Raw genomic sequence first — 21,886 nt, 5'->3', positions numbered from 1 at the left:
ATGAAGATGTTGAACACACTCCCCCTCCCCCCTTTCACCTGCCCTCCCTCTGCCCTGTTCATAGCTCCTGTCTATCCTTTTCCCCCAGCATGGACCAGGTAAAACATCTTCATCCTACAAACCCAGCCCAAGGGCACTAGAAGTTGGACAGAAGCTCTGCTGGAATAGAGACGGGGACCACATTTCTTATGTGATCACACAGTTCACAGAGCTTTTTCCTGGAGGGTGAAGAGGGCGTGAGGCTGTCTCTGAAAGCAGATCTGCATAGGAACTGCCCTGGCTGAAACCACTCTATGATAAATAGGTGGGCCTTAAAGAAGATGCCTTTGACTTTTTGAAGTGTCTTCTCACATGGAAGTAAAACAAGTATTGCTGTATCAATTCACTTTCAAGCACTGTACTGATGCAGTAGCAGCTTTGCTCCCAGGGACACCCTCTGCCCTTTCACAGCTGAAAAAATTTCTGCTGACCCTCCAGCCAGGCTGTTCCTCTATAGCTGCAGGTCATCTATGGGGTTTGGGTTTAGCCTTAGCACCCAGAAAAAGGTGAGCTGCCTTCTGGGTGGTTCCTTTAACCTTGTCTCCTTTAACAGCTTAAGCAGTTAGAAGAAGCTTTTACAGCCTGCCTTGAAAGTTCCTGCTCTTTAAGAAATTTTTTTACATAAGAAATGCCACTGGGATCAGCCACCTTCCTCCAAAGGGGTTATGATCCTGGGCAAATCACTAAGGCTAAGTGTGTGTCCCCTTCAGCAGGATGGTGGCCCAGCTCTGCCATGAGTCATTTGAACTAACACACAGACAGCAGAAGTCAAACCAGCATCTGTAAACCTGTCCACGACAGATCAGGTAGACAGATGTGCTTAACTGAGCTGAAAACAACAGCAGGAAAGAACTTCTGTAGGAGAGAGAAAAAAGAAAACTATGTTGATTTCTGCCCATGAGGACACCCTTCAGGAGCTTTCTGGAGGCTCCAGGGACTATTAAAGCCCTTGTTCAAGCCTGAGCATTGCAGCAGTACACACACATCTCTCTGCCAGGCAGGAGGCTGCTGCTTTGTGCTGTGACAGTGACTGACAGCATGAGCAGATCCAAGAACAAGTGGCTACCTGCTGGCAGCCCTTTCCCCACTGTCCCACAGCACATGCAGCAGTCCTGTCCCAAAGCCCACAGATCAGCAATTCTCCTCAGGGCACAGAACACTGCAGCACCTGCAGCCACCCCCCTTCAGTGAGCACCCCCCATATCACACATGGATGGGAAGCAGCCACAGACACAAAGTGAGCAGCTGGCCAGCCAGTAAATTAATTTCAAAGACAGGCAGGTGATAGATGGGATTCATGTGGGAAACAGGAGAGGATAAATTGCCCATCTGTGACTGATACAGCGGAGAACAGCACATGATGGAGCAAAATGAATGGGCACAGAGGGATCAAGGATGGAAAGACTGAGTGGAGTGTAAATAATTGAATCCCTGAGGCCTGGATCCTGTCTTTGGGACTACGTGGGATTGCAAACGTAGGAGCACAACTGAAGGGAATGATTCATGGGCTGTGTGTGACAGATAGGACCCCCAGAGCAATCTCTTAGTGGTGTGGAGGTGGGAATGCCACTGACAGGATGGTGAGGGAGTGTATGAGATGAGGAGCTTCCTCCACATCTTTCTATGAACCTTCAAATCCAGCCTCTATGGAAACAGCCTGGAGGAATCTACCAAAATTAGAGGTGATGCCACAGCTCACACTCAGGACACAGTCAGGGAGGCAGCTGGTCTACTGGAACCAATTCCCTACACACAACAAACCCAGACTTACACCAAAAGTCTATTGGTCTGCTCAGTGCTGCTGACTTCTTTCCCGCAGGAATCTTAGTCAGGGAGACTAAAACGTTATAAAAATCAGCTCTTCCCCCTCTGTCCATCTCTGCCCTGCTGCTGTCCAGGTTCAAGTCAGCAGAATCAGCCAGTAAGTGCATGCCAAACCATTTCCAGGGCATTCCAGTCTCAGAGGAGGCAGGAGACCCCCAGTAGCTTAGGAAAGAGGCTTTCAGCAGTGCCACCCCAGACTGGTGTGCCGAAAAGCAGCTCAGAAGCATTTTTGATTGTCCTGTGCTATGTTGCTTGGTCTTACCCCTGCAATTACTCAGGTGGAAAGACAAACTCCTGTTCTTTTGGCAGGAGACCCACAAATACATGCCACAAGAGCATCTGGAATGTGCCCAAGCATTGTGCCCAAGCACTTGTGCCCTTCTAGACCACTTGCAGCAGTGCAGACCCATCAGTGCACTGTCCTGCTGCTACAGTGGATTTAACATCCTCCCCCAAATGACTGAGGGCTGCAAGAGGACATTAACTGCAGGTTATGTGTTATCACAGCATCCCTCTCACCAGCCTCCATTCTCCAAGAGGCCATCAACAATGGCCAAGAGAAAACTGGAGCAAATGCATACCCAGACTTCCCGTGTTATCACCTTCCTGACTTCAGCAGCCTGAAGGAACCTGAAGTGGGAGTTTTCATGCTCTTAAGGCCACCTATGGTTTCTTACCTTGCAACTCTATTTTTTTCTTCCAAGTCTAAACCTTTAGCATCCACCACAACCTGTGGCAAAGAGTATATTTCATGCCACACTGCTGAATCCTAGAGGTAGCAGGCAATCCAGTTCCTTAGTCCCAATCTTCCTGGGACTACCTGTGATGCCTGGAGACAGCTGACCTAGAAGAGAGGTTAGACAGAGTAGAATAAATAAGAATAAAGTAGGTATTTATTAAGCCTTAAAGGAAACACCTTGGGCAGTATAAGAGCCTGGCCAGGGCTACACCCACTATGGACCCAAAATGGTCACAAAAAAAGGATGACTGGTCATGAGGTCTCACACTTTTATAAGTTTTGGTCCATCTGCATATTGGGGTTAATTGTCCAGTTACAGCTTCTGATTATGAAGTCTCATCCTGTTTATTTCCTCTCTTCAGTCTACTGTTGTTTATGCTTTTGGGGCTGAAAGCTGTAATGATTGTCCTTGGTATCAAACTGGAAAAGGAATTGTTTTGTCTACCTACCCTGTGAAGAGAGCTCACTAACACTTCATATAAAGCTCAGAACTACACACCTAGGCAGTGCAGAATCTGAAAAATATGAAAGCTAAAACTTAAGGCATCACCTGGACCTCCTCCTGTATGTTTTAAGCAGGTGAGGTGACAGATAGCTTTTTTGTTTTGTTTTTTTTTGAGATTGTGAACTAATTTCATGCTGAAATTTGCTGTCTCATTTCCAACCTGCCCTGCCACCTAAACCCTGGGAAGGGTGGCTGAAAGGGACCTTTGGGTCTATACTCCCCTCACACATGGAACAGGACTACTGGCAAAAGTAGATCAACAAAATTAAAATCTTGTCTAGTTAAGTCCTGAAAATCCCCAAAGATGAAGATGTCAAAGGCCACAAGTCTTCAACACATTTTATTTCCAAGAAATGCCAAGAGTATGGGGAAACTTCAGATTTTCACAAACAGACTCAGCTACCTAAAAATGAACATCAGATAGACAGAATGGATATAAAGTGCAGCCCTGAGGAGAAGGACTTGGGGTGCTGCTGGTTGAAAAGCTGGACACGTCAGTGTGCACTTACAGCCCAGAAAGCCAACCATATCCTGTGCTGCATCGAAAGAGAAATGGCCAGCAGGCTGAGGGAGATTTCCCCCCTCTACTCCACTCTCACATGACTCCACTGCAGGTGGTTACAATCTGGGTCAATCTTGGCAGCGCCAGAAGAGTTTGACTGAAGTTCAAATAAATTCTATCTTCCAAGCACAGAGGGTTACTCCACTAAGCATAAAGCAGAAAGACCTTCTCTGTACGGATGTTAACTTCTAACTATGCATTGTTCCCTGCAGCCTATATGCTAGGTTCACTATTATCTTCCATGTTTGTTAATCAGCTACCTGATTTTAACAAGAAGATAACTTCTAGGAGATATGCAAATAATTCTGCAATTTTCCTTTTCAATGACTCAGCATTCGTATCAGAAATGTGTTAACAGAATACAAAAGCTATTATGAAGCTCTCTGCATAATTATACTCTTCCTTGCCTCCAGTTCTTAACAATTTATGAAACAAAATTAGTGTCTTGTAATAGACACTCAATTCTTGCCAGAAAGAAAAAAATTTAAGTTATCTTTTCTTCTGTTTAAAATCTCATTTCTACAATTTTCCCTTCTCTATAGACTTGCCTCTAAAATTTTACTTAAATAAGGCAAAATTAAATACTCTCAGTACAAAAATGCAAGAAAGTGAAACAAAATGCTTTCAGACTTGAGGAGATTAGCACCAGTTTCAAATATGGTTGTCACACTGAGAGTCAACAGAGCACCTTTATTTTACTTCTCCCTATTTTCTCCAGGACAGAACACATGGCTGTGACTGAGTTCATATCACTGTCACAGAAAGGCAACTGAAATGAATGTTTACCCAAATGGTCTCATTCAGGCCATTTATTTGTGATCATGGAATTAACACTACATATGTTGGAAAATACATCAGTGTACGTTTTTTAGGGGGCATCTATTCTCTTAGGCGGCATGATGACAGTACACACACGTTTAGTGCTTATTGTGCAGGAGTTGTTCAGGAGAAAGCTGGTTTGGGCTACCAACAGGTGGAACACTGAGCTCTTACTTGGTTCATGTTGTTCAGGCTTTTATTTCTGAGCAAGAGCTCTGCATTTAACTGTTCAGACGAACTGACAAGATTCACAACCTAAGAAATAACTTCTACCCTTGATTTTGCTTTCTTCACCTTCTCCGTTGTTGTGCTTTCTTCATTTTCAGCTGGCACTTTTCCCTTTGGAAAATCACACCTTCAATAAACAAGGAAACCCACCCCAGTATAACTCTCCAGAATTTAATCCCTTTACAATCCTTTCCCCCAGGATGGCAAATCCAGCCACCGTCCTACCACTAACAAAGTAACAGAAAGACACCCTCATCTCAAATGGTTTAATAGGGAAAGCTGGGGCAGAAAGTTGGGAAAGCTAGGGAAGGAGATCAGGCAGAGAGAAGTATCCTTCTACATGCTTCACCAGCCGCAAAACGTTCTGATTAGGTGTCTTGCTTGAAACAGCCAAACCAGAGGCCCTTGCATGAAACATGTCTTGTGTTGGTAATGACCACAAAGGTGTGCACGGAATGAAAATCTGAAACTGCACTCAGTTTGCAGAGGTCACCTGGAGGAGTAAGAATATATCAAGCAGATAATAAACTAACCTCTCTATGGTGCCATGTAGGCAGGGCACACTGTCAGAAAGAAAAAAGGCCATACTTGACAGGATTCAGAGGCTGACACGCAGAGAAGAAAGGTGTGTGTGATGCCTATGTAAGTACCTGTGTGGGACATCTCAAAACACTTCTAGACAACGGGTCTAACCCCAGCTCATACACAGAAGCACAGGCCATTTTACAAGTCCATACCCTAGATTTTAGGAAACTGCATCAAAACATTTACAGAGCCAGACCCTGTGCAAAGGCAGCCTCTGGGCTCTGCGAAGCTAACCATTCTTATCGGTACTGCGTGCGTGTTTCCAACCTCCCTGCACTGCCCAAGACGCTCTGCAATCAAAGCACAGCCCGAACGAGCTCAAGTCAAGCGGGGAGGCCTGGGGAGCGCAGAAATCACAGCCGGCGCATCCCCCCTCCCAATTAACTGTGCTGCCCACCTGCACAGCCCTGAGGGGAAACTTTCCCATCCCCGCCAGCGTGTTCCTGCAGCGCTCAGCGCCGCGTCCCCGCCGTGCCACCCCAGCCCTCAGTGTCCCCCGCGGCTGGCCCGCGGCGCTCCCGCTCCGGTTCCGCCCCGCCCCGGTTCCGCCCCTCAGCGGTTCCGCCCCGCCCCGGTTCCGCCCTCCAGCGGTTCCGCCCCGCCCCGGTTCCGCCCCGCGCCCCCCGTTATCTCCGCGTGCGCGCCCGTTGCGCCCCGAGCCGCCCTCGCTGTCGCCGCTCAGTTCGCGACATGGCGCGGCCGCTGGCGCTCCTGCTGCCGGTTCTGCTCGCCGGTACGGCACTGCCGGGCGGGGCAGGGGAGGCGGTGCCGGGGGAGTGGGAGACGGGCCGGTACCGTGCCCCGGCCAGTCCCGGACCAGGGAAGGGGAAACGTGAAGCGGTGCCGTGCCCCGGCTGGCTCAGCGGCGCAATCTAAGCCGGGCGCGGGGAACCGGCACGGGATGGTCCAGGTCGGGGCCGGGACAGCGGCCGGCCGGGGTGTCGGAGGAGCGGACAGAGACGGGCCGGGGGGTGCCGGGACGGGGCAGGCTCCGGTCGGTGACAGCCGGGGCTGATCCCGCGGAGGTCGGGGAGAGCCGTGCGGGGCCAGGCGCCGTTAACGCTGCTCGCTCTCCATCCGCAGGGCTCCTCTCGTGTCCCGGAGCCATGGCCAGCTACCCGGTGAGTACCGCCCGTCCCGCCGCCCTCCCTGCCTCCAGCCGGGCCTCCCGCTGTCCCCGGGCCCTTCCCGGTCTGGGGGTCTGCGCCTGCCCTGGGTCTGGCGCCGAGCAGGGGTCTCTCCCCACAGCCGAGGGGCCCGGGAGGCTGCTGGCTCCGCAGCACACGAGCCTGGCGGTGCCTATCTCTTACCATCTCCGCCTGCATTGCCCTTCATGGGGACTCGCTGTCCGTGCCACCCACTGATGCTCAGAGGTCGGAAGGGCTGCGCTGTGGGGCACACGTATGTCCTGACACCACAGTGTCTCGCTTTTAGAAGACAGGTGTCTGCTAGTGAGGGCAGGAGCCTCCCTTGGAATGAAAAAATGTAGACCCCCCTCCCTCCGAGTTATTGTAATTCTGAAATCAAGGAGCTTTCAGGCAGAGATCTGGGGATAGGAATAACAGTTCTTTACTAGTATAACCAGGCAAACAAACAACAATAACTACAGCAATAACAAGAACACAGAACCAGGGACCCCGGGACAGTTTTCTCGGCTGAAATGGGATGGAGGAGAGGCTTCGTTTTCACAAACCCCTCGGGCAGTCAGTCCTGGTGCTCCTGCAGGGCTCCGAGGAACAGTCGAGGTGGATCAGCAGGGATGAGCTGAGATCCTGGGCTGGTGGCTGAGGTGGATCAGCAGGGATGAGCTGAGATCCTGGGCTGGTGGCTGAGGTGTATCAGCAGAGGAATGAGCTGAGATCCTGGGCTGGTGGCTGAGGTGGATCAGCAGGGATGAGCTGAGATCCTGGGCTGGTGGCTGAGGTGTATCAGCAGAGGAATGAGCTGAGATCCTGGGCTGGTGGCTGAGGTGGAACAGCAGGGATGAGCTGAGATCCTGGGCCGGTGGCTGAGGTGGATCAGCAGCTCCAAGGCGGTGCCTGGCACTGCCACACATCCCGGCAGGACAGGGGGTGCGAGGCCACCAACGAGTAGGGAAAAAGAAGAAGCAGCAGCTCCGTCTGGGTGATGGCGAAATTCCCTTCTCCCCACCGCAACAGCTCTGCACCCAACGTGTCCTTCTCTGAAGCTGAAGAAAGCCCGTCAAACTGTCCCCACCTTCCCCTTTTCCTTGCCCCCTTCCCCCCTGGGCCCCGCCGAACTCTGTTTTTTCTCAAGCACCCACGAAGTACCCGCAGTTAGGTTTTCCCCGAAACTAATGGGTAAAAATTCCACAGGCAAGCCAGAATTAAAGAAAAACACCTAACCCTCAACACACAGCTAAGCCGTGCAAGGCAGTAGGAGCCAAGTCTCAAGTGACAGATTCTCATAAGAGCATGAAAGATAATGTGGCACTTTGAAATGCTGTGCCAGCTCCCGTTGGATGCCTCTGTGCATGCCAGGATTCCCCAGAAGCTGAGCAGAAGCCTGTTTCAAATGGTGTAACTTCTTTTGTACCTGTCTTCCCTAGCCTGACTGCTCCAGGTATGCGAAGTATGGATGTCCAAGGGACTACCATCCAGTTTGTGGCACTGATGGAGAGACCTATGGAAACGAGTGTGTTCTCTGCCTTGCTAACAGGTAGTCAATTCTGTCCTTCCCTTCCCTATACTCAAGCAGAACATTCACCCTGACATTCCAGAAAACTGATGGATAATTTACCGGCTTTGGATCATTTGCACTGTTGCGCTGCAGTTTCAGCAGTGTCCTTCCAGCTGTGTAAAATCTGTGCAACAGATTTTATTGTGATAGCTGTAAATGGGTTCAATTTGATTCAGTCAGCTGGATGTACTGAATATTTGTATTAGTAATTCCTGAGAAGGAGCATCTTGGAAGGAGGTTGCCTGTCATGTTCATACAATGTCATAGTACCGGTAAATATAATGCCAGACCCTTACACACTTTTCATCAGAAAACATGAAAGATCCCACCCAAAATGCAGCTTTACATGTAAGATATTTATGTTCAAGATCCCTTCTTTCACAAAGAAGAATAAGAATGCTAAATGTTAAGAGAAAATACTATTTTGCCTTCAGGTTGTCTAAAAATCAAGAAGACTGCCTGATATTTGAGAGAGGGTATTTTATTCTTTAATAATTTAATAATTTTTAAAAACAAATTTAAAACACAGAGAATCAAATGAGCATTATTACTCCCCATTACAATTGACTGGAAACTTTTATAGAGCAGTCTCTCAGTACAAACTGGGAAGAACTGTTGTGAATAGAATTATGATGGTAAAAGGCAATTTATATTAATGAAATGAAAGATCTCCTGTTTCCAGCAGAAGGTATAAGTGAGAGGAACAGAATAGCAGTGAGGGGAACTTAAAAAATGGCGAGCCAACAGATCTCAAGAAAGGCAAGGCTGAAACAGATTTCTAACTGGGGCAGAGGAAAGATTAATTCTGACCAGGTGATCTACAAAATTCAAACGGACAAGATAAAAGAAACATAGGCCAAAATAAGGAAAGTGAAAAACATATCAAAGGACACTCAAGGTAACATTGTAAAGAAAGTGCTGAAGTGTGTCATGCAGATCTGCAGAATTTGGTAACACTTTCACCAGAGCACAGCACAAACAACCCAAGCAAGTGACAAACTGCAAAGATAATTGGTAAACCCACAGTGAGTAAAAAAAAAAGAAAAGTAATCAAAATTCACACACAGTAGAATCTGTTAAAAGGGAATAAAAGAGGTTCTGGCATGTTATGTATTAGAAGCATACTCATCTTTCCTGCCTCAAGTGATGTTGGAATAAGTTATTAAGTGATTGGCTTTGTACATAGCCAGAGGTAAAGAGAAATGTAAGCAAAGCAGATACAGATTTGTCAGAAATAATCCGATCAAATCCATGAGATTTAGTTTTTTGGCACGATAACTGGCCAAACAGAGTAGGGAGAAATAGAAGTATTGGTGCATGACATTAATAAGGCAGTTTACATTATCTCCACTTGACATTCACATAAGCAGACAAATAGTTATTCAGCTGAAATTGTTAAAGGATGAAGTCACAGAAGTTTGAAATGCTGTGGTTCAAAAGCAGTGATCAGCATTTTACATTTGAAAGATCTATTATATTTTATATAATAAAAATTGCAAAATGGCATGGATATGGTGATCCATGCAGGATAATATAAAAATTCCCAGGGATCTGGAGAAATGGAGTACAGTAAAAGACAAAGAGAAGTGCTGAGTATTGCCCTTAAGAGAGTGCAAATCCATATTGTGGAGATAGAGACAGGAGAGTATCTCATGACCCAAACAGTATCTTTGATCCTTTCAGAGCAGAAAGATGGGCTTTGAGATCCAGCCTTACATTTCTAGGATGCTTCATTTTTTTAGGCATGATCCCTCAGTTCCAGATGGATGCATGGCAGATTCCTGAATACAGCATTGCAGACAGAACAAAGGGTTCTCCAATCACATCTGCTACTAATTTCAACTCCTTAAGTAATTCCTTCAGTAATTAGTGATGGGGCTTATGTTTTTTTTGTATAAGATGTAAAAGCACATGTTTTTTGTGATACATGGGGCTAAATCCAATTATACACAAAAGATAGAATTTTCTCATAACCATATTTTTTTGCTGTCTTCTTAAATGCTCAGAAACATGTATTTTGATCTGAAGAGACACAGGGTGGTTAGATACTCTCCTGGTTTTTCTTTCATAGTTGAGTATTAGGGGTCCTTCTAGTTCAGTCTGGAGTTGTTGTTCTAAAGTGTTTGACTTGGCATGAACACAACTCAGATAAAACATTTTGCTTTATTGGAGGAATTTCAGCTTTGAAAAACAGTCCATAGTCATAAGAAAGGGTCATTCAACTCCCAAGTAATCTAAGGTACAGTCTGTCACACTTAGGAGGACAGAACAAAGGGATTTTTCTGCCCTATTTAGCAAGCTGCATGACCAGTTGCTGAAATAGTGTAATGTGGACATATAGAAACAGATACAGGGATGCATCTGGTGCTAAATTACAAAACAGTCACTTCTCAATTAACTTGGGGTAATTCTCAGTTGCCATCTGGCACGTTTGTTCTAGCCCATATTTAACCCCATGAAGGGACTTACTGGAGGGAGTTATACTTCTTGATGGCCAAGACAGATCTGTCCATGTGCTCTTTTAGCCATGAGGGACTGTGTGGGCACCTGGGGAGCCCTGTGTGAATGGAGTGCTGCAGAAGAGGTTGCTGCAGTTGATCCATGATTACATGAGACAATTGGAGCAAAGGTGCAGCACAAACCCTCCGCATCCTGGCTGTGCAGTGAAGCCCCTTAACTGTAAGACCAAAGCTGGTTTTCCTCCCTACTTTTTCTTTTTTTTTTTTTTTTTTCCCCCTTTTAAAGCTTAGATTTAATCTGTTCTTAAGTGGGTGCTCAAATGTGAATCCCAGGTCTCTTCCACACTCAGTGTCCAGTAGCAATGACAACATCTGATCTTAGTTTAAACCTAGTCTGACAGCAACATGCACTCTTTGGAAACAGATGCAGCAGCTTGAGCTGTCTCTGCAGGGTTTAGTGTGAGAGCCTTCCTTCAGCCAGAACTTCCCCTTACCTCCTTACTGGTGTTTTACATCCCCTGGCCTTGATTTTGCCTTCCATATTCCTGATCTGCTCCACTAATTTCTGGCTAAAAGATCCCTGATAAAGCTATTAGTACAGATTAACCCTGCTTTTGGGTAAACATAAGTCTCTTGAATTTCATGAGGAGTAAACCAGCTTGATTCTATTAAGATAAGGAAACAAACTGATAGTCTGGAACAATTTGCATTCTATTACTTTCTTTTTCTGTCTCCATTTGCCTGGTAAATTGAGTTTTGTAAATGGCGCACCCCAAAATACTATTTATAGGACTTGTACAGAAAACCAAATCAGTGTTCCCAAACTAAGGAGTACTTGGCTAAAATTTCCTTAAAGAAGATTCCACCATTCAGAGAACCACACACATTCAAAATTTAGTGAAGCCTCAGATGCAGAGGTGCATCAGGATGCACCCCTTCCCACTGAATTCCCATGTGAAAGGGGGAAATATTGTAAGCATTAGAACTGGTTTGTACCAGTTTAACAAAGTTTAACTTTTATTAGTGCTTTGTAAGGGACATATTAGTTCTCATGGTGAGATCTGTCATGTGGTTTGACAGTCCTCAGACTTGCGGATGGCTTTATCAGGTTTTTATAGGTAACAAAGCCTGTGGTAGGTTACTCACTCTGTGTGTGTGATTTATAAACTTTTGCATCATGGTTACTTTGTGGTAATGTTTTTACAGTAAGTGATGCAATTAATGCATCACTGCATTTAACTGAACCCATAGAAAGACATGAGGGAGTCCACTTTATAAAATCTGTCTGTAAAATTCAAGTAGTGTTCCTCTTCTAATGTATTTTTCTTCTCTTTGCAGAGAAGATAACACAAATATACAAATTCTCCGAAGGGGACATTGCTGATATGAGAGATGGCCAAGAAAATAAGAGGGTCACAGACAATTCAAATGGAAGCAATGCCTTAATTGTACCTTTTATGTAGCCTTAATAAACAAGCTTGCATATTTAAAGTATGTTTACTGTATTAAAACCAGTGGTTGTAAACATATCCACAGTACAGTTATAACCTGAACCCTGATTTATTTTCTTACTAAAGATGGAAAGAGATGTCCTGACTCTGTAACAGTAGGTCAGTTGTCCAGAGAAGGGATTGAGTGTACCAAGGAAGGAAATTAATGGGTGCCAAGCGCCATTCCCACAGCCCTGCCTGGAATCAAAGAGGCAGTGCTCTTTGGTTCTGGAATATTCCGAGCCCACAGGTGCCAGTGACTCCTGGAGAGCCACTGGAGGGGTTTCCTGTGGTGGCTACCAAACTGGTGATGGTGACCTGACACATACCAAGCCTCTGCCCCTGGCTCCCTACCTGCAGGTCCTGCTGGTACCAGTGACCTGGGCACCCTCTGCTCTTGCTGCAAGTAGGGGCTGTTTTGGAATGCTGGAGGCATGGGCAGGGGGCATGCATTCCCCTCCAGATCTCCATCCCTCTGGGCACTGCTCCCTGGGGCTGTAATGTCACCGCCTGGCTGGCACCCATGAGCCACTTCCTGTGGCAAACATCAAAGCAACATTGGAAAGCTCAAGACTCTGCCAAGGGGTGCACTCCAGAGTGATTCTGGTGGACCTCCCTATAGGGAGGGCATTCAAGAACTGGGGTTTGGTCCTCTCTTTGTTCTTATCCTGGATATGAGCACATATCCTGGGTTTATTCCTTTCTGTTCCACTGAACACTCATTCTTTGTGTGTTGATTGAAATTAGCCGTGACTGGGTTGACCTGTGGTGCTTGGTAATGCACAGGTGGCTTCTGCCTTTGATCTCGGCCAAGCAGCACCTGCTCTGTCCCTGGCCCCAGACCACAGCTTTGTCAGGCTTTGCTGGGCAGCAGCACTGCAGGCAGAGATGTACAGCATATTTCATGCCTGAGGAACATTCTCAGGTCAGTGACTTCGGGTTTGAAAAAAAATAATGTTTTTGCCTAACAGTTCCTTTAAAGGATCAAAACTATCCTTACCTTCCAGCACATGCCTGCTTTCATTTTCTTTGAGCAAAGGCTAATTGCTAATAGAGGAATGTCATGTGTGGCACAACTGGAGGGCTGGAAGCAAAAAGAAAGCCAAAGCAGTAGTGTGCCCCATTTGGGTGTTTATGAAGCTTTATAGCTGAAAAGGATGGTGAATTTCAGTATTTATTTTAATTTTTTTTAAGTTAAAACTGTGCATTACATTTAGGACCATGTTGAGAGCATTATCCAGACACTTCTTGAACTCAGTCTTGGTGCTTCCTGGGGGGCCTGTTTCAGTGCCCAGCTGCCCTCTGTGTGAAGAACCTTTTCCTAATATCCAACCTAAACCTCCCCTGACACACCTCAATATAACTTATAAACAGATTCACAGCATAATTCAAAATACAGTGTCACAGAAGGATGTTATTGTAATATTTAGACATCAACAACCTTATGGCAAGCATTCCCATTAGCTCATTACATGTGTGTGAGGCTAACAAGGAGTTATGCTAGCTGAATGGCATGATTGTGAATCAAGAAAGGATCTTTTTTTCTGTCTGAGCTCAGGTAGTTGAAAAATATTTTGATTGATTAAGATTTTATGATGTTTTCTAGCTTCACAGGATCTGCACAGTCCTGGTCTCACTGGGAGGAGAATGTGCAGCCATCCATACAGATCAAAGGAAGGTCAGAAGATGTCTTACTGGCTTTTGCTAATGAAATGTGGAGATGAATGGATTTTTTTCCCTGGTTGAGTTACAAGAAGAGGTTTTTTTTAACTGATTAAATTCCAACTCTCCCTCCTGCAGCATTTTCATTGCTTTTAAATTTTCCCAGGAAACATGTTTTTAATAGCTCCCTGAACTCCACGTTCTGTTGCTCAGCAGGCACAATGTGTGTGTGTGTTTTCTGGGACAGCTGGGCTCCAGCTCCCAGCTGTGGTAGTTTGGAAGTGCTCAGCCCCTTGCTTCAGGCACCCTTGGAAAGGTATGCTTTCCCCACAGAAGGTGTAATGGTTAGTTACCTGCCCACTAGTATCTAGAGGAAAAGAGAAATCTCTCCTGGGTGACACAGGACTGTGGGCAAGAGCAGAAAGGAAAGCCATGTCTGGATCCTATGGGAGACAGAATGAAGAGCTTGGATTTGTGGATTTCCAGTTTTCTCTCTAGGCGGCAGCATTTGTTTTCTTTTAAAGCTCATTTTGTGTTTTCAGTAGGGGTGTAGGAAAGGCTTTTTATTCATCATTATCGTTTGAATGCATAAACGTTCTGTTAGGAGCTGTTTGTTTTCAACTGTGCTATTATTATTAGTGTCATTGACACACAGTCAATTTCATTTATTTGGCAAAGCTGAGTTGCTTTTTCCTGATCGTTGAATGCAAGTATGTTTCTTTGGAGGACACTCCGTGGTACATAATTTGGTAGAAGCGTTATTCTGTGGGCAGATGGCTCACTGATGAAGCTGTGACATTCATTTTCATGTGTAGGATTGCACTGGCTTCTGTCTAAGCCTTGTGATTTTCATGCTGGTAATGTAGCAACTGCTTCATTTTCTAAACTCAAAGCATCTCTAGAAGTAGCATAGGTTTCTGGACAGGGAGTTCTTAGCTAGATAACCTAAGGAAAAAACCCCAACTTTTCTCTGTGAAAGTGCCTCATCTTTTTCACTGAGGAAAAATTAAGCCTTTTAAGTGCTTCTTCTGTCAACTGGTGAGAAATTATACAAGAATTTGGTACATGTGTTTAATTTTACCTTTTAAGTTCTGAATATTCCTGACATTAGGTGGGAAAGTATTTAGAGTTGACCTAAAGCTGGTCCTACACAAGCTAGTCTGTTCCAGCTTCCCCAGTGAAAAACCCTACTGTGAAGCACTCTGGAGCAGAGAATAGGGCTGGGACTGAGACCTTAACTTCTCTAATAATATCTTGTGTAGATTCTGTGGGATATTGCAGCAAGCTCCAAGCTGCTGCACTGGAAGGGCCTGGGTTTTCTGGAAGTCCTTTCTTATCTGCCAGTGGATATCCAGCAATTTGCAGATAGCTGCAAACAAACAATTGAAGTGAACCCTCTCTCTTCATTTGAAGAGCATCTGTCAAAGAGGAGTGGCTTCTGTAGGGGGCTTTGGGGCTATTGTACTGTAGCTATCTGCATGCACACTCTTACCTTCTGGTAACTTTTGGAAAACTCCAGATAGCTTGCTTCTCTCCTGATTTCTAAAAATCAGCTTTGCATTTATATAGGATTCATAGCTTTTCTTGCCCCACAATGTTTCTGCCTTCCTTAGGCCTGTGGTAGGAGACATAAATACAGCGGGATGCACAAAGCTGTAGTGAAATGGGAGATTGTGAATGGGGGGTCACATCAATGATTAAGTTTATCTGCTAAGAATCATAAATCATGTAGGTTGGAAAAGAGCTTTAAGATCATCAACTGTACACCTGACACTGCCAAGTCCCACTAAGCTGTGTTACCAAATGTAACTAAATGTAAATCCTGACAATCAAGCAAAATGCAAGTTGTGTCCCTGGTGCTTTCTCTGACTGCCAGCTTGCCCTCTGCCCAGAGGATGCATCAATCCCCTTGGCCAGACCACTGATAAAGACACTAAACAGGGCTGGCCCCAACACTGAGCCCTGGGGAACCCCACTAGTGACCATCCACTAGCTGGACCTGACCCCATTCACCAGCACTCTCTGGGTCCTGCAAACATTGCACCCATCTGTGTGGCAAACAGTGCACCCATCCATGCCATGACCAGCCAGTTTCTGCAGGAGAATTTAGGGATCTGCAGCCATAATCAAAGTTTATAATTTGACTATCTATTGGGAGCTAGATAGTATTCATGTCAGAATCAAGTAGGACTAGACAATAAGCAAGTCATCTCCATGGATCAGCCAAAGTAAAGATTTCCTAAACTCTGGGCATAAAAGTCTGTAAACTCCTAGTACCACCTGTTGCTACATGATTGAACCCAAAAAGAGGAAGAACCTGCATATTTTGGGGACTTCACCCACTCCTACACAGAGAAAGAAAGCTATCCTTTAAAAAAGTTATCAGAAGGGAAAAGGAGGTTTTTAACTCTGAAAATAAAGCTGTTTGGGCTCATGAGGAGGGAAAAACCAATTTATTGTCCCCTGACAAGCATTGCCTTTAGACTCTGCTATGGACCAATAAGGGAAAAAAACCCCACACATAAGTAATAATGGGCTAGAATAGGGACCTTGTACACATGCAAAAATTTTGTTAAATACCAAAAAAAAAATATTTCCCATGAGGAATAATAGAACAGAAACATGTAGAGGTTTTAGGAACAACATTCTTCAAGATGTTCACAATTCCACTGCTCACAATCCTATGCCACCTGACCTAGAGGGCCCTGCTTGGAGCAGGAGGTTGGACTAGAGACCTGGAGAGGTCATTTCCACCTCGCTTATTCTGCAGTTTGCAATAGCAAGAGGCAGGTGAATTTGCAACCAGCACATGTGCTGCCCAAAGTCGGGTGTTATCAGAACCACCAGAGCCACCCCAACAGGTCTGACTGCTTATGAGAAAGCACCTCAGTTATCTGGAGTGCTGTGTGTAGGTGCACAGCAGAAAAATACCTCTGAGCCCTCTGCCTAGCTTCCCATCTCTTGCATTCAATTTCCTTGGGTGAAAACATCATGAAATGAGTGTTTAGGGTCAACAGTCTGCCATTAGGGAGTGATTTATTATTATATATATAATATATATTATTATTATTATTATTATTAGGGAGTACTTTATTCAGAACAGATAAAACACTTCCAGAGACTCAAGAAAGCCTCCAGGTCTTCAGAATGACAGGACTGAAAAACATCTGGCAGAGACCATCAGGCTGTGAGCAGTTACACACCAGGTGTCTCCTGTGTGTCCCTACTCCCAGGTCACCAGCATTTCCAATGCAACAGCAGGCTGGGCACAGAGAGCAGAGCTGGCCCCTTGTGTGTTTTATTTTCCCCATGGCTCATGTTTGCCATGGTCAGGCACACAAGTCAGCAAATCCATTTCTATGTGCAGAACAGGTGAATGGGCAACAGAGATTAGAATTAGTATCTTGCTAAAAGAATATCTACTAAGTGAAGTACATTTCAAGGGAAGCAGACTCTGGAAACCCCTGACTGTCTGTTCTGGTGTTCCCTTGCCATGCAGACAGGCCTGTGCTGGACAGGAGGAGCAGCACAGGGGACACAGCTCTCCAGTGGGCTCCCTGAGCTCAGCCCTGCCATGCCCACCCCACTGAGCAGAGCTTTCTGTGGCCAGGCCAGAGACCTAAGAAACAGGAGACATGGCCCTACATAAAGCACCCCCTGGACAGGATCCTTCTAGCCAGGACTAGGCCTAGGACAGGAAACAGCCTTTGAAGAAGGGAGAAAAACCCACCCAGAGAAGCCAGATAGACTGGCTGTATATAGCACCAGCCAGCCAAGAGATGGGCACAGAGACACTTGGAGCAACATGAGAAAAATCCCACGGCAGTGCCAGAAGCCTTCCTTCTGCTTCAAACAGGCTCAGATTGGCAGTGAGCCTCCAGAACCTGCCCTTGCCGCTGATGGGAACTGTCCCCCCCCAGCCTTGGGTGTCCCCCAAACCACTTCCCTCCAGCAGGACAAGGTGCTAAAAGACGTGCTGTGACAAGAGTGTGACTTCCCTAAGCAGTGGTGCAGGCACAGCTTCGTTAGCTCAGGTTTCTCAGGCTGCTTGTGCTTGTTTGAGCCTGCTGGGCTCTCCCATGGGTTGAGCACTCTCCAGCTGCTTGCCTGTGCAGCACTGCACCCTGCTCCCATATTCCTTCCCTGGAATGCACCCCCATCCTCCAGCCCAGTCACCATACCCTGAGAGACATGGCAAGGGCACCCTCTCCATCCTGGAGCCTCTCTGCCAGGCACACTAGACACAGCCAACCCTGCGACAGGGGGGTGCCTGAGCCCCCAGAGCTGCAGCACGGGGACATCCCAGCAGCGGGGGATGTCCCACTGAGGATGACCCGCTCCCTGGGGTGATGAGGCAGTCAGAGCAATGAGGAAGGCATCTGTGAGTGCTTCTATTGTGCTCACTCAGCTGTCCCCGTGGCCAGCTATGCAGAGAAGTCTGTGGGCACCTAGCATCCTTTGTCAGTGCCAGCTTCCCAGGAGCCCACTTTAGCAACCAGGTTTCTAAAGGGAACAAAATTTTTAAAGTTAATTGCTTAGGGCCCTTGAAGCCACTTCCTGACACCCAGCAGAGTCTCCATTATGTTCATTGTCAGCTCTGCAAGTCATTCTAGTTGTCTGCCAGTGTCACAGGGCACCACAGGTGCCACAGGGGCTGTGGTGTGTGTCACACAGAGATGACCCATCCTGCTCATCACCTGTGGCAATGCCCCAGCAGCTGGTGGCCCCACAGCTGCCTCTCCACAGGTGCCTGCCCAAACTGGTCCAACAGAAACCACAGGCTGCCAGCTGCATGGCATTGCTGCCATGAGCTGGGCACAAGGGCCAGGCACCTGGGGGTCCTCAGTGTGGGACAGCACAGCAGAAAACGTGGTCCTGGACCCTCATGGTGAAGGCTGAGGAAACTCAGGAATGGTCAGCACCTGTGCTCGCCCTGCTGAGACCCTCAAAGTAGGTCTTCAGGATTGCATTCCTGCTGCAACTGAGTGCACAATATTGGTGGCAGCCAAGTGTTTGGACACAGCTCTTCCCTGATCGGGGGGACATAAAGTCCCTTCATTGACCTTGAAGTATTTGACTTGAAGTATTTGATCACTGAAGTATTTGAGTCAGGACCTCCAAAACTAGGCAGCTTCAGCCTAGAGATTCACAACAGAGCAGATTTCAGCCGATATTTTCCAGCCTCCCGTCTCCCTGACTTGCTCCCTAGAAAGTGCACAGCCATCCGAGTCTGGGGAAGGGCTCGCTCCCCTGTACATTCCCCTGGCACCCCCAGGGCGGAGAGCAGATCTGCAGGTCTACTCTGTCCTCCTTCCCTGCCTCTCAGCAGCGCCGGAGCCCGTGTTTTCCTGGGCTGGGCACGGCAGCAGCTCCCACGTGTGATGATGCCCTGCCGGCTGTCTCTGCGTGCTGCAGCACGTTCTGCCTACGAGCTATGGCAGCGCTGCTGAAAATCCTCCCGGCAAGGAACTGCACGTATCAACTCCCACTTTAGTCACTTCAAAACTATCTGGTTAGTGAGAGTAGGGAGGAAGACTGTACCCCAGGCAGAGATTGCACATGGAAATACCAATGAGATGACAGTGTTCTCTGAGAAGTACAGGAACAACGGGAGGAATAATAAAACACTGCCGTTTCCATCCACACAACTGTATCCCACGGACAGGATAAAGGCAGGGATCCTATTGGAAGTCACATCTGATTTGTATCTGTCTGGCCTGGATTTGTTCTGCTGCTGAGGAGAGACAGGCTGAACCCTGCCCACTAAAACCAAAGGAAAATGAATGATGGAAAGAGCAGAAGGGGCAGCTGCCTAGCCCAGGCCAGCAGCCCTGCTCCAGCAGCAAGGAGCCACCTGTGCCCACCTCCTCTTCCCCCTGCCCAGGGCATGGTCTGGGTAAGCACGGTGTGCTGCTGGTTCTTGGGGTGCAACCAGTGTTGCTGCTCTCCTAGGAGAAAAAGTGATCAAAAGAACAATGACTCAGTCAAATTCTTGTGTGTTGGAATGTCCAACAAAGCCAATTGCCAGCTGAACCCTGAAGAACAACCAATCTCTTAGGCTGTTCTGGGGCAAGTGGGGTATGGAGGTAGAAGTCTCATCTGGTTAGCTGCAAGAGTTGTCCTGTGAGTCAGTACTGGCTAGTTAGAAAATGCTTCTCTAACTGAATGTAAGCCAAAATATTCTGTAAAGCCTTGTTTCCAACCACATTTTTTTTGGATTAGTGGCCAGAAAACCCCAGCACATCAGGGTAAAAAAAACCAACCCCACACTGGAAAACAAAACAGAAGATGGCTTTTGAGGTTTTCCTTTGCATTGGGGTGTTCAGAAGGAGAAGAGAAGCTCTTGCACTCTCTCTGACACTTGAGTTGTGGTGGAATCTGGAAAGCACATATTTTTATTAATTTAACATATTCAGAAAAGGGAAAAAAATCTCTACGTAATCCCCAGACAAGGGGTGCTGGTGCTAAGCCTCATTTTCAGGAAAGAAAACATGGCAAAATTCAAGAGAAACACATGCATAAAAAGGAGGAAATATGAACAAATCAGAAAAGCTATGTTATATCCCGTTCTATCCTGATGGCTTAACAAGTTGCTTCCCCCGCTCTCATTTCAATGTTTTTTTCCATTCTGTCTCCATGCAGTGTTAAGGGGACAACAACGGGGTCAGGATGTGCATGAGCTGTGTGTTGAATGCCCACCCCACCTCCCCCCCAAAAGTGACTTCAGTCAATATCTCCCCATGGAGCAACACGGATGATATTCAAGCCTCTGTGAGAGGGGTCTGGAGGAGCAGGGTGCTGAATGCAGGCTGCAGCTGCCAACCCCTCCCTGCAATGCCACACTATTCTGCAAAATTGTCAAGTGCACATCACAACAACTGTACTTCTCAACAGGAAAAACTCTCTGTCATGTGCCTGGATGCACCCTTCATTTTGTTTCTATTTTATCTAATTCTGATGACAAAGGACATCCTCTGAGGACAGGATCTCTTTGTATCAGGTGAGGCATAAATTCCAGCAGTACTTCGACCCTCAACCAGGAGGAGAAATGGGGCCTAAAAATTTCAGAAAAGGTCAGAAAAGCATTAACGTGTGCCAACCAGATGTAAACAGATTTGTGACATGACTTTCACACTGTCACTGCAGGACTCTGAAACCATTTCAATGGGGTGTCTCAGCCTGAAACACGTCACTGCCAGTGCTCCCAGTGCAAGTCTGGGCTGGGTTCACAGGCTAAGAGAAAAGGGTTTTTCCACATTAAAGGCTTTCTCTCCATTGTCAGTAATAAACAAGGGAAGAGAGGAGCCTATCCTGTTCCTGTGGGCCAGGTTACTCACATTTTACAACGCTTGGAGCACATGCACGGAAGGAAAAAAAAGACAGCATACAAACATAGGAAAATCTTTCTGGGACCAGAATATTTTCCCATCTGTCCTGTCATCAAGGCTGGCCAAGAGCAGATGCCAAAGCAGAGCACAGACATGGGGCAGATAAGTAGCAATATCCCTGTGAGCTCCCACAAGGACATGTCATTATGCAGTTTGGGGCCTCTGCCTGGACTTTTCCACACTGGGGTTGAAATCCAAGGTGAGTCCTGCTGCAGGGGTCTGCTCCAGCTTCCTTGAATGCATCCTGATGCCCCCAGCCATGGCTATGGGAGCCATCCTCCCAGACCCATCATCCAATCTGCTTGTGCACACCCATTGCTACCCATGTTCTGTTGCTTAGCACCAGTGATAAACAGGACATATTCCTCCGGCCAGGTGCCTGCCCAAGGCATGCAGGATCAAGTCTTTCCCCAAAAACCTCTCTGAACAGCAGCATTTGGATTATGAGGCAGTGACGCTATCTCCTGATCACGCTTTATCAATGTCATCCTGCTAGGAAAACTGGCACGGGTCTGCCTGTCCTTTGGCACAGATCTCTTTGCAATCCCCTTGCCTTGGCCCATGTTTCCCCCGGCATTGCAAAACCTCTTCAGGATGGTCTTGGCTCACTGCTAAACATATGGCAGGTTTCTTGCCTGGGTTTGTCCAGCCACTTCTCCCCAAGGTCAGGGCTCCCTGCCTCTGGCTCCAGACAGTTCCACAGCTTTTGCCTTCTGTGCCAGTTTGAGTTTTGTTCTGGCAGATAATCTCAGCCACTGCAGGCCGTACTCAATTTTTCATAAGCTCTTTCTTCAGGCTCTCTGATTTTCCAGCATACCCTTCCAGCTGTCTACAAACTGAGAGAAAAATCCGCCCCTCCCCACTGTACTCCACCCCACAAGGTGCC

General features: G+C 46.9%; 1 protein-coding gene across 1 annotated transcript; it reads left to right on the top strand.

Annotated features, from left to right (window-relative positions):
• Positions 1-5,910: 5,910 nt before the first annotated feature.
• SPINK2 (serine peptidase inhibitor Kazal type 2) lies at positions 5,911-11,951 on the top strand. Its single transcript, XM_015625069.2, has 4 exons — positions 5,911-6,034; positions 6,385-6,422; positions 7,871-7,980; positions 11,799-11,951. Exons 1-4 carry the CDS (start codon positions 5,992-5,994, stop codon positions 11,842-11,844), a joined length of 237 nt encoding a protein of 78 aa, XP_015480555.1. The 5' UTR covers positions 5,911-5,991; the 3' UTR covers positions 11,845-11,951.
• The last annotated feature ends 9,935 nt before the right edge of the window (positions 11,952-21,886 follow it).

The sequence above is a fragment of the Parus major genome, chromosome 4 (assembly GCF_001522545.3).
Source record: "Parus major isolate Abel chromosome 4, Parus_major1.1, whole genome shotgun sequence".
In the NCBI taxonomy this organism is placed as follows: Eukaryota; Metazoa; Chordata; class Aves; order Passeriformes; family Paridae; genus Parus; species Parus major.
Note: the sequence above shows the minus strand (reverse complement) of the source record. Positions and strands in the feature narration are given on the sequence as shown.